The 14268-nt window shown below is 31.4% G+C and overlaps 1 protein-coding gene across 1 annotated transcript in view; it reads right to left on the bottom strand.

Moving 5' to 3' along the window:
• Positions 1 to 14268, bottom strand: part of Rngtt (RNA guanylyltransferase and 5'-phosphatase) — a 239393-nt gene that overhangs the window by 140392 nt on the left and 84733 nt on the right. Inside the window, exons 10-11 of the mRNA XM_027928259.2 lie at positions 6041 to 6112; positions 1873 to 2037 (exon numbers count right to left, since the gene is read on the bottom strand). Coding sequence (XP_027784060.1) covers positions 1873 to 2037; positions 6041 to 6112 — 237 coding nt within the window. The remainder of the gene's footprint in view (positions 1 to 1872; positions 2038 to 6040; positions 6113 to 14268) is intronic.

Raw genomic sequence — 14268 nt, 5'->3', positions numbered from 1 at the left:
GAAGAGACAATGAGTAGAAGAAACTACAAGATGCTAAACCGACTGGAAACAGAAGACAATTTCCTAATGTAATAAAAGAAAAAATATATCATCTAAATGGATCTATAGGCTGGGCAAGGTGGTGTATACCTTTAATCTCAGAGGCTCAGGAGGCTGAGGCAGGAGGATCGGGAGTTCAAAGCCAGCCTCAGCAACTTAAGAGAGGCTCTAAGCAACTCAGTGAGACCCTGTCTCTAAATAAAATACAAAACAAGGCTGAGGATGTGGCTCAGTGATAGAGTGCCCCTGGGTTTAATCCCCAGTCTGAAAGAAGGAAGGGAGGGAGGGAGGAAGGGGAGAGAAATGGATCAATACGCAAAATCCTAACAATACTATAATACTTTAAAGAAAATTTTGGCAATAAAGTGCTTCCTGAGCAAGACAGAAAACCTAGAAGATGTAAGAAATACATTTCCAAATTTGACTACATAAAATTGAGCTTTGCATTTATGGAAAACACTATATATAAACAACTGAAAAAAAAGTATTTATAAACCTATACAATAAAAATAATAATAATTAATTTTGTATTCATTGGTTGCTTTTCTACATGCCAGATACTTTTCTAAGGTATTTACAAGCCATGCTTCAATAAATTTACATAACAAACCCATAATTTTTATAATCTCAAATTATAGATAAATAAACTTTGGCAGAAATTTTAAGTATATTAGAAAAGATCCCAAAGCCAGTAAAAGAAAAACAGAACAAGGCAACACTCCTGTCTCCTGCTCTAGAACTGATGCTCACCTCTACCTTAGAATACTGATGCTCATCTCACCTCTGCCTTGCCTCTAGGTCAGGAAGGAAAGGACAGTGGGCAGTGGAGGAGGAAACAAGTTCTCGCATCTGCTAGAGTGGCCTTATTTGGAAGACAAATTGTTAGTAGCTGCTAATACTGTCTATAATCTTTACACCAAAAATTCTATTTCCACATACCCTGAAGAAATACCCATTCATATAAGCAAACAATGAAACAATATTGTTTTTAGCAAAAGAGTAGAAACAATCTAAAAGTGTATGTAAAATGTATATAAATGTGTGTAAATAAATATATTTGTATATTTATATATTACATATGTTTTATATACTCTATATTAAAGTATACACACACTATATATATACACCCAGTCTTCATTTTTTTCATGTCAAAGATTTGTAATTCCTCATTCTATACACTGTAGACAAATTTTTAAAAATCACAAGCTCCAACTGGCTGGACATGAATTAAATAGAAAATTTTTCCAATTTTAACTCCAACAACTAATTCATCAATATAATTATCAAGGAAAACAAAATACATCTTTAAAAATAAGAATACATACCAAACAATGTCTACCTTCAGGAGTAGGATTACACCTAAGAAATAGTTTTCACTCTAAATGATTCTAAGCTGTTTACGGCTTTTTTTAAAAAGCAACATTGACCAACCAAGTGTAGTGGCACATGCCTATAATCCCAGCAATTCAAGAGACTAAGGCAGGAGGACCACAAGTGGCCACCCTCAGACCTAGTGTCAAAATAAAAATAAGAAGGATTGGGGATGTAGCTCAGTAGTAAAGTGCCCCTGGGTACAATCCCCAGTACCAGAAAAAAAAGAAAAAGCATAATCTGGACCATGAATCAAAACCTATTACGAGAAGCAGGGAAGCAATCTAATTTAGTTTTCTACCACTGCGAATATTACTAAAGAGGAGAAGCCTGAGAATCACAAAAGTTTGGTCAAAATGGTGCTATATCAATTTAAGTAATTACAGACAGGAAAAATGTCATTCATATTCCTCTCACAAAATGAATTATAATACATGAGTTAGAAAACAAAAATAACTTTACCTTCCTTGAAGTATATATGTCAAAAAATGGCTTATTTCTGACACTAAATGGTTCCTGTGTTTTGTCAATGAGCCCACTCTTCATTTTTTCATGTCGAGGATTTATAATTTCTCGTTCTATACACTGCAGACGAATATTAAAATCACAATCTCCAACTGGCTGGGCCTATATTAAAAAGACAATTTTTTGAATTTGAACCTCAGCAACTATTTTATCAACATAATTATCAAGACTGCCACAATGAATACAGTAGTCTATGTAAACAGGATCCTGTACAGTTGTCTAGTGCACAGCCTGTACAACCACTATGCAAGTCTAGATAGTTAGTCTAATGACAGAAACACATCTTTACATACACACAGTTATTTTAAGATTATAACTACATAAAACACTATCCATGCTGTCACTGAAGTTCTCCTTCAAAATGAGAACAATATGATCAAAAGTGTCATAAATTTACTCTAAATTGATCCAAAAATCTCACATTTGAATTTAAGCATTAATATCCTCACTAATCATTTTTATTACTTACATAATTCAGTAAAATACCTGTATAAAAATTAAAATCCACATAATTTGGGAAAGCATGAGTAAATGGCACATCAAAATAGCAGAATCATCTACAATGCTTTTTTGTTGCTTACTTCTATTACTTTACAGCATTAAGAATTTAGTAGATAAATACATCCTCTGAAAATACAAAAAAAGTTTACGTAATGTTCATAATGTTACATATTTACATAATGTTCATAATGATACATATTTACATAATGTTTACAAAAATGTTCAAAGTCACAGTTATAAAAATATAGCTTTCCTCTCTTCTCCCCAGTAAACTTTTCCTTTAGTGTCCTTAAAGTATATATGTTTAAACCATGAAATAAAAACTGCATGTACACTTTTGAGTTGAGAGTGTGGACTTGCCTTATCCATGCATACACAGGAAGATATCTATAATGAATTCTCTGGTTGACAGTAATCATCTAGATTAGAAGGCATCACCTCAAAGGAATATCAACTACTCTTCTTTTCTCTGCAACTGGAACACTTTCATGCATTTTGCCCCCATCTTTTCTGTCCTCTTCCTCTCCTCCAGTCTTTATTATGTAACCTAACATTTATTCTAATGTTTACACAGGGACAGCAGCACTTGCCTCAGGGATGAACATTAGATACAGCTAGGGTATGTTTTTTTCTCAGCTTTGGAAGGATGATGACTTTGGTGATCCAAAAGAATAAGGAGTAAGACAAGTCAACAAGAGAAAGGCATTAGGCAAAACATGTTCTCTTTACAGGGTATACAACTGTTTGTAAAGGGTATTTATTGAGGAAATGCTAATAAATTCAATGCTAACAGTTCATGTGTGACCCTTTTTATGCAATGTACGTCATCAACAGATTGAAAAACTAAAATGTTAGACTTGTATATTAGGTCAGTTAGAGGAACTCAGATACCCACAAAATTAAAAGTGGAAGAGGCAAGGCTTTTTTTTTTTTTTTAAAGTCTAAGAACTGTTCAAATATATGTAAGTAATTAAATTCCCTCTTAAATGCTTTCCAACTTAAAATATACATCAACTCACCAAAACAACAGGAAAAGACAAAAAGCATGTTCACCTTCAAGTCCACTGGGTCTACAGTAAAGGAAGCACTTGACAGATATATGTAGAATCATTATGAATAGACTAGGGAAAACATTCAATAACTACTGACTAACTGGCCTCCCTATTTTCTGTTCTTCCTCACTTCAAAACACTATCCATGCTGTCACTGAAGTTCTCCTTCAAAATGAAAACAATATGGTCATCTCATTAGCTTAATTAGTAGCGTATTACATGAAAAACTAGGTTAAAATGCCTTATTCAAACAAGCTGGCTCCCTCTCATCAACCTATGCATATTAAATCATAATAATTTGTGTATGGAAAAAAATAATTTGTGTATGGGTAGGACTGTATAATATATGTTATAGAGCAAAAAATATAGAATAGAATAAAAATAAATAGTTCTCCTATGTTCTTCCCAAATTCCAATAAACTACTTATGGAAATGGACTTCTTTGGAAGCCGGTGCACTAATATATGAATTCTTGAAAAGCAAGAAACCATGTATTATTCATCTCTACATACCCAATACGTACAGTATTTAACATATAAAAATGACTGATGAAATTCATCCTAGATAAAATAATAAACTAAGGTACTGCAAAGATTTTAACTAAGATTTGAGGTCTCTAGCCACCATAATTATGAGTCAAATAAATCTTATTACTTTGAAAATACCCAGGCTCAGATAGTTTGTTATAGTACTGCAAAATGGATAAATAAATCAGTGAAAGGTCTGTAATAGAGGACATAATTATAAATGCATCCTAATATCAGAAATATGAAACAATTTGTGATTTTAAATCATTAAGTATGGTAACAGGCATAATATAAATAGTTATGGAGAGGTTTCCATACTTTTCACTGTTTTCAGAATCTGTCTATAGTTTTATACAAATGCCAATCAATAATGTGACACATGTGTTATGCACATTGAGATGCCTGATAAAATAAGAAGCTTTTAATTATGCATAAAAGAGCCCTACTGAATGTGTTATAAATAGTAGGGAAACATAGTAAACATGATAAAAAAAGCTTTGAAAAAATAAAATAAATATAAAAACAACAAAAAAATAATAATCTAAATTTTAAAATAAATAAATAAATAGTTATGGAATGAAAAATTATAAAGCTAAAGATGATAAACACACTAAATCATTTTTACAACAAAATACAAAAACACAATTTTTGAGAAAGTCTGATAACTTTGATTTCTAAACATCAATAGACACTGATTCGGAAGAGATATCGTTAGCCAAATGTATAACCAAAAATAAATTCAAATCCAAAAAATATAATTCCTGCATATTAAGAAAAAAAGATAGACAAGCAAATAGAAAAGTTAAAAGATTTATAAACTTATAACTAAATCACCAAAAAATATAATAAATATAAATATATGTTCAATTTCATTAGTAAAAACAGAAAAACAAATTAAAATAGGATGAAATAACATGTCACAAATATTGAATTGGGAAAAACTGTTTAATAAAACTATATTAAATAAGTAAGTATAAGTACTTCTGAGAGGAATATAGAAAAGCAGCTAATGAAATTGATGTTGAAAATTCAATCAAAAATGCCATGATATAATAATGAGAGACTGGACTTTTAAAAACACTTCAAATGAAAATAATCAAAAACTTCCCAGGTGAATATATCCCCAAAATGAGAACGACTGTCACAGAGAAACTTTCACACACGTGTACAAGGAAAAACATATAAAACTTAGATACTTTTAATTCCAGAATACTTAAATGTTTTCAGTCTGGCTTGAATAACACATGATTATACAATTTGAATAATATACATGTAGAGGAATGATTATACCTTTTTATAGAAATATACTTGAGGTTTTCATATTTTAGAAGTTGTCTTGTAATGTCTAAATAATTTAGATATTCATATTTTAATTAAAATGAATAGGAAAAGATTTTGGGGTAATCTAATATATAGTAAATGGTTAGAAATTAAATTTCTAATTTTTTATACCTATTTTGTATTTTATTTTGGGAAATTTTGTACTTTATTTCTGTTTCTTGCTTATATTCATGAATAGTATATTTGTACCTACAAGTACATATTCAAACTCATAACTTTCTTTTTCTTTTTCTTTTTTTTTTAAGTGACAGAAACAAAGCTTGTGGGCATTTTAATCACAGGATAATTAAAATCAAAAAACATTCATTTTACAAAAGAATGTATTATTCTATCAGAATTGAACTGTTTTTCTTGACTAAGTTGAACTTAAAGAAATCTAAAGGCAAAGATATATGTTATGTATTAGGCAATAAGATAAAGAAAAGTACATATAAAAGTATTAACAAAAGAGATGTTCAATGAGTAACCTGAATCACAATTTTTCTTTCCTACTATCATTGAGATGGTAACAAATAAAATACCTACTGGGCTGGGGATATGGCTCAGAGGTACAATGTAAGGCCTTGGGTCTAATCCCCACAACCACCAAATAAAAAAAGAAATTAAATTAAAATATATCTATTATTTCAGTCACAATTTTTATTCTATAAAATATAAATTTTACAAATTATATAAGGTACTTACATTGAATTTAATTATGTCATATATCAAATATCTAGGAACAGCCTGTCCGTTTACTTTGTCAATAATCATTTCCTTGAAAGAGAAAAGAAGATAAGTGTTTTCATACTTTAATAACAATTTACTTTATTTCAATCAAGTAGTACATAAATAGTAATATTTATTTCAATCAATAGTACATAAATCCTAAGTATACAACTTGATGAAATTTCAAAGTGAATATAACTGTACCCAGATCAAGTCTTAAACAGCACTCTGAAAATCTTCATTATGCTTTTGTTATATATTAAAATAAAATCATGAGAGTATCTCTTCATTATATTTTTTATATTTAAATTGCTATATAATATTTTGTTTAATGTCTGAATTACTAGGCAACATTTAAGGGTAAAGAGACTATAAATTTTAAAATCAGTATCTAAAACTTAAAAATCAAGATCATTTTTATAATAAATTTTGTTTAATCCTTATTACTTTAAATTTTATTATGACAATTACTTTGACCATAAATTCTATAATTATAAATGGCACTCTTATTAATTCTGGATTTATGGAGAGATCTCCAAAAAGTTATCAAAGTCAATAAAAAGTTAAACAAATTCTACACTCTGACAGAAATAAAACCACTATAAGGAAGACAGTGTAAAGTGCTGGGGAGTGATATTGGTCCAATTATATTGTTATATTGTGTGCATGTACAAGTATGTAACAACATTTTCCATCATTATGCACAACTATAATTCACCAATAAAAAATGTAGAAGGGAAAAGAAGAAATAAGGACACTAGATGAGGATTACAAATATATAATGCATTATTTGATAAAATTTTAAAGGTTTTTTGCCTAAAATAATTTTATTGCCTCATATTCTTCCTAAGAAATTAGGCAACTTTTCTTGCTATCTAAATTCATGACAGAAAATTCATATACTACCTTCTAAAATTATTTTTAAAACACTACGGAAAATATATTTTGCCATTGTAAGAAAATATTACCAATTAATTAATTTCCTGAATATGTGTTTGTTAACTTAGATGTTTACTAATGGTTATCATCTTTAACCCAATACATGACATAAGCCACATTTGTTATTTTAAAATGTTTACTGAAATATTTTAATTTAAATACTTGTATCTGCGCATTTTACACAGTCACAAGGTAGTAGAGCAATAAAAAGTTTCAATTAATTATTGTTTTCAAAACTGCAAGGTTGGAAATAAAATATACACCAGAGACAGTAGATATCACAGAATTTTTCTCCCCAATTTCCCTTATAAGATGAACGAGAATATGTTTTCCTTTAGATATGATGTTTAAAAGTCAAAAAACAAATTTATTATTAGCAAACAAAATAAGTAAAAAGGAATAACAAAATATGCAGGCTTTAAACTGACAGCCAAGAAACTACCAAGAGTCTAGTGAAACAAACAAAGAAAATCACTCAGTCCCTAAGAAAACTAAACCTTTAGAAGCCCTGTTTGTAAGATGACAAATATCTGGAGCTGGGGTTGTGGCTCAGTGGTACAGCGCTTGCCTAGCATGTGTGAGACACTGGGTTTGATTCTCAGCACCACATATAAATAAATGAATAAAACAAAGGTCCATCACATCTGAAAAAAAATGTTTAAAAACAGATGACAAATATCTGATAATTCTTACTATCACAATCAAATATAAATAGAAGTAAAGAAGTGGTTTTCTTTTCTTCATTTTTTCCCTATTCTGACTTAAGAGTAATAAAAATAGCTGAACACTTTTTCTGTCTGAAGTAAAAGGTCTAGGACTCCACACTGTAGTGCAGCAATAAGCTGAGCATTATTGCAATAAAATACTGCTTCCAATTAAGTAAAGAAGACATCCATCAAAAATTCTTGCAAAAGAACAGCACTTCTGAGTTAGCTGGTAATGGGAAAATATTGGGATACTGAGTTCTTCCCAAAGACCCCACCATCACAATGTCCCCTTCTCTACAACTGCAACAACTGCCCTATGCTAGAGCAAACTGGTTAAACATAAACTATATGGCTTAAAACACAGAGAAATTGGAATTCCTGTGCACTGCTGCTGGGTTTGTAAAATGATACAACTACTATGGAAAACAATATGTTAATTTCCTGAAAAGAATTTAAAATAAAAGTACCATATAATCCAGCTATCCCTTTCTGGGCATACAGACAAAATAATTAAAAGCAATTAAAAGAAATTTAAAAATTAAGAATTTGGAATTAAAAGTAGAGTCTCAAGGAGATATTTGTAAACCCATATTCATAGCAGAATTATTCACAATAGCCAAGAGGTGGGGAGTAACCCAAGAATACACTGATGGATGAACAAATAAACAAAATAGGAGTATGTACATATAATGGAACATTATTTAGCCCTGAAAAGGGAAAAATCCTGTCACATGCCACAACATGGACAAACTTTTGAGGATATTATGCTAAAGTAAATAAACCAGTCACACAAAAATATAACTAATGTATGATTTCACTTTCATGAGGTATCTGAAGTATTTAAATTCAAACAACAACAAAGTAGAATGGTGATTGTTCAGGGTGAGTAAGGGAGAAGGAGCTACTGCTACTTAATGGTAAAGATTTGCTTTACAAGATTAAAAAAAGTTCTAGAGAACTACTGCACAATAATGCTAATATTAGCGCTACTGAATATACACTGAAAAATGGCCAAGATGTTAAGTTTTTGTTATCTGTTTCTTACCACAATTAAAATTTTTAAAAGAAAAAAAAACTATAGTTAGGACAGATCAAAAGAGCATAAATGCACTGGATTTATTCTTCTGCCTAAAACAACCAAAGATATGAACAGCACATGAATCAATGTTTTTTTCCTGATACTGGATATTTGGTAACAAAGGTCAGTAATCAGACTCAGTGACCCCTGCAATTGTCCCAAGTATTGTCCAAGGAGAGTTTCCAGAATCTAATGCAGGCAAGGGGATCATAAATGAAGCCTAGTTGGCATGGTGGTGCATGCTTATAGTACCAGAAACTCAGGAGGCTAAGGGAGGAAGATCACAAGCTCAAGCCTCAGCAACATAGACCTTGTCTCAATAAATAAATAATATAAAATAAATGAAGACTCATGATCTCTATGAGTTTTTAAAAAATTGAATAGGTTGTCTAAGGAGACCAATGCAGCTAATATTCTCAGGAAAGAGTTTAAAAGGACAGAGAAATCTACCCAGAGAAAGAACTCCAGATATCTGTCAAAATGTGTACCACAAACTCCCCACAAATATTTAGTATAATGCTCATCAGTACTTAAATATGCAATAAGGAGACCCAAGACCAGGCAAGAAAACATCTATAGAGAACAGAATCCAATGTCCAGTACAGGGACAGAAATAATGCCTATTCCTACCAGGCAGATTAAATAATCCATAGAGGATCAGGTACTCCGAAGGATCTTGTCTCAATAGTAGAAAAAGAACTTTATTAAAGATGTCTCTGGTCCACCAAACAAATCTCAAAAGCAAGATCTGAAAGGAACAAATTAGTTCCAAATAAAGTAACTGCATTCCAGAACAAAGCTCAGAAGATGTATGAACCCCTCCCAACAAGGTAAAATTCAAAATGCCTGACAATCAAAATTTACCAGGCATTTAAATATGATCCATAAAAATGAACTGAAACAGGCCCAAAACTGACGGAGATGCTAAAATTAACAGATAAAAACATTAAGACAGCATACTATTAAATTCATATATAATATTTCAAAATACTAAGTGGAATCACAGAAGAGATTTTTTAAAAGACTCAATAAATTTCATAGGTGAAAACTATAATGTAAGATGAAAAATACTATGGTTGATATTAAAAGCATTTTAGACAGCACAGGAAAAAAAGGGGTAGTAAATCTGAAAATAAAAATAAACAGGAAAGAAAAAACAATTGTTTAAATGAAAAGAGCATTAATAATTATATGTCCAAGGGGTGAGATAAAATTTTTTCTACTACCAATGGAAATTATAAATGCATAGATAAAAGAAATTCAACAAATCCCAAGCACAAGAATCTTGCAAAAAACCACATCAACATACAGCATCAACTTTATATTCCGCAAGAAATTACTAGAAATGGCACCACTGTTTTTCAAATGATGCTTTGGAAAAATTTGAGGCTTGAATTCTTCAATATAGCCCCTACCATACCCACCTATCTCAAATAAGTCAGCATGCTCACCTTTCCATCCTCTGCCCTTTCTATATTCAAAGTCCCCAGGTACACAAACCTTCTGTCTCCCCAACCAATATTTCTTAAGTCCAAACTAAGAATTAGGCATAGTTCTAAGTGCTAGAGAAATTGAAAAATGATCCCTAGAAAGAGAAGAAAATAATGAACATGTAATTTACTGTCCATACCAGGATACTTTTGAGAGTGAAACAGATAGTTATTTATAATGATACCTAAACAACAAGCATGTATATATACTATCCCAGCCAAATTAGGACATATGGTATAAGCCTAAGCAGTGGTAGTTATTTCTACTTAAAGCATAAGACAAAGTTTATAATAAAGTAAATACCATTAAATGAATCCTGAAAAATGTGGAGGATATTTTCCAGCAGGAAAGTGAATTAAACAAATGGTGTAAGAAAAACTCAAAAAAAAAAGATGGTTTTAGATAAATTGTCCAAACTTCAATGTAGTGGAACTTATGGTTTAGGATTACAATAAAAAATAAGACTGAAGATATAGGCATGCTTCAGATATAAAAGAATACAAGTCTGAGTAGTTTGGCCTTTATGCGATAGATAATGAGAAACCAATGAAGGATTTTAATGAAAAGAAGGAAGTAATCTCTTTCCTCTCCTCAACTGTTCTCTCAAAAACCAGTGAACCTCTGAAGCTCATTCTTAGCAATCCATCCCTTCAATTCTTTTAGATCAGACCATTTGGCTCTAATTATCATAAGTGATAGCATGTTCCGGAATTATATAGCAGAAACTGTTGCCAATCTTGTGAATATACTAAAACTCTGAACACCTGAAAATGGTATGTGAGTCGAATCTCAATTTTTTTAAAAAATAAAACTAAATTTTAAAAAAATCTAAAAGCAGTTCTTCAGATAGAAGAGAATGATAAAACCCCAGATACAAAATATATATTAAATCTCAGCTATGTATGTATCAGTTATATATGGTTTGTAATATAGGTACAATAAAATGACTAAAAGGAAATACATCAAAATGTTTTTTTAAAATTCTCTTTTTCCAAAATTCTTCCTATTAACTTTAATGATTAACTGCGAAATCCTTTTTCTTAGCTTCATGTTAAATTGATTAAATTTCACAGACTTGGTTCAACTGAATTAATGCCATATTTCTAAACGCCCATTTCCACATTTTGTGGGTCAAGGAACATAATTTAGCAGAGCAAAACAAAGCCTCAGTGCTCACATCCGACAGTCAGACAACCAGGTAGTATCAGTTATTCTTGGATTTGGAATCTTACAAAAACAATTTTCAAGTGAAAATACAGAAGAAACAGGAAATTACAGCAGGCTGTTTTAATTAACTAACTAGAAAAACAGATATGGCAACTATAATTCTGGCCCAAGAAAATTGACATCATGAATCATATTGCTATTTAAAATCCTCACAAGAATCTATTATATTTATAGGGTGAAAATAAATAGTATTACTAAGTTAAATCTGTAGATCTTTAAACATATTTTTAAGGATTATTTCCTACCTGGAATGCACTTAGCCCGTCTCCAACAAAAATCTTTTTCTATAGCTATCTTCCATTTCTTAGATGTGTCTTATTTTTCCTCTAAACTACCATAGCACTTGTTTTAAATACCTCTTTGGATTAGAGTTTTATTTAAAGTTCTCTTGCATCATTACCAATCATTCTACATCCTGCCCAATTAAGTAAAATGTCTCAGAGTGAGGTGGCCTTCTAAATAATTGTCTAAGTAATGCCTGCACTCTTGACACCAACCTGAAAGGTACTCAACAAATATTCATTCAACACACTAAACTCTGGCAAATGCTGTTACTTAAAAAGTCCTTTTCTTCCTTTTATTTTATTCATTATAATGCCTAAAATACTACACCTTAAATAAAATAAAGGTAATAAGAACCAATATATTCCTGCTATTCCCATGAACATCTATCTACAAGGGAGTCTCTTACCTTGCAAACAAAGGCAGTGACAATGTGGCAGAAAAGAAAAGCTAGCCATGGCAACCAGTAAAGTGAATAGTCTGTATACAAGCCTACCAGAATTACTTTATAGGAAAAAAAATAAGTTTATTGTTGTATAGATCAGCATATTCATAGGTGTAACATATGAGTCTAGTCTAGTTTATCAATTTCAAAACCTGTTCACCAAAAGCCAAAGAAAAGAATAAAATCTAAGTGGCAAACATCAGAATAGCTAAAACTAGGTGCACGTACCTGGACTGTCAGACACTGAAGTGTACGCTAAAACAATGGTATTTAAAATAATCTCAAATGACCACTAGAAGATAAAAACATTAATGGAATAGGAATGTGAATTAAGAAACAAACAATGATAAACCAAGGCCTCAAAGACCTAGGTAAGCACTCTATCAGTAGGCTACATCCCCTGCTTACCCTACATATATTTAAGCTTCTATGTGCTAGAATAAATACCAAAAAAAGGAAATACATTTTTCAAAATACAGGACATAACACAACCCTAATAAGAGGACCTCATAAATCAATGGGAAAAAGATGAACACCCAGTTGAAAAATATGGAGAGGATTTGAATAAGCAACTCACAGAAGAAATACAATAACTCATACTACAGTAAAAAATGTTAAGCCTCATTAACAATTCACATAAAAGAAAATCAGAAGAGGAAAAAATTTTTTTTACTACATGCCACACACTAATATCATGATCTTACAAACTTTCCAACTTAAATCTTCACAAAAGCACAAAGAATTAAGTACTATTATTAACCTCCTCTCACTACAAAAAGAAATTAAGTATACTGAATAGGGTCCCTCATGCAATAACTGGAGAAGCTAGGGAGGCACCTGTAGTTGAGGCACTTAATCACGGCTATACTATCCCTTTAAATGAAAAGCCATTCTTATCAAATTAAAAAATATTAAACCAAAACAGTGTTTAAGGAAATGTGCAGATCCTCCACATACAGTTAGTATAACTGTACATGTGTCCAGAAATAAAGGTGACAATTATACATCTTAACATTTTAAATGGGCATATCCTTGATCCCAGCATGGCATACATGCATTTCATGGGAACAGTACTCCTACTACACTACAAGTGGTGATGCAACCAATGAATACAAGCCTCCAGTGTAATTCCCCGACGTATATATAAGACAGATGGGTCCTAAGAGAAAAAGTTCTCTTTCCGTTTGGGCTGTAATGCAACATGTCTCCATGTGGAAAGAGTCTTCATACAGAAAGGGACCAAGCAGACAAGCAGAACAAAAGGATGAAGAGCAAAATAGAGCATAAACAGTATCATTTGAGACCCCAGATCTAGCGAGGCCTGAAGAAAGCCAAGCTGAAATTCAAATTGTTTAAACAAATCCAGCCTTTTTTTTTTATTTATTTAGTGCTTAATTCTATTTTTTTAATTTATTTTTATTTATATATAATAGCAGAATGCATTACAATTTTTATTGCACCTAGAACACAATTTTTCATATCTCTGTATACATAGTATATTCACACCAATTCATGTCTTCATACATGTACTTTGGATAATAAGGATCATCAATTCAACCATCATTAATTACCCTTTGCCTCCTCCTTTCCCCTCCCACGCCTCTGCCCTATCTACAGTTCGTCTATTCCTCCCATGCTCCCTCCCTATCCCACTATGAATCAGCCTCCTTATATCAAAGAAAACATTGGGCATTTGGTTTTGGGGGATTGGCTAACTTCACTTAGCATTATCTCCTCTAACTCCATCAATTTACCTGCAAATGCCATATTCCATTGTGTATATATGCCACATTTTTTTTTTATCCATTCATCTATTGAAGAGCATCTAGGTTGGTTCCACAATTTAGCTATTGTGAATTGTACTGCTATAAACATTGATGCGGCATCAGCACCTAGCAAGATCCTGTCTCTAAATAAAATATCAAAAGGGCTAAGGATATGGCTCAGTGGTTAAGCACCCCTGGGTTCAATTCGTGGTACCAAAAAAAAAAATAGACCCAATTCTTAACTTCTTAATAAAAATACACATTAACTT

This window comes from Marmota flaviventris, chromosome 6, assembly GCF_047511675.1.
Source record: "Marmota flaviventris isolate mMarFla1 chromosome 6, mMarFla1.hap1, whole genome shotgun sequence".
NCBI classification, from domain to species: domain Eukaryota; kingdom Metazoa; phylum Chordata; class Mammalia; order Rodentia; family Sciuridae; genus Marmota; species Marmota flaviventris.
The sequence above is the reverse complement of the archived record's forward strand: the minus strand, read 5'-3'. Positions and strand labels throughout refer to the sequence as shown.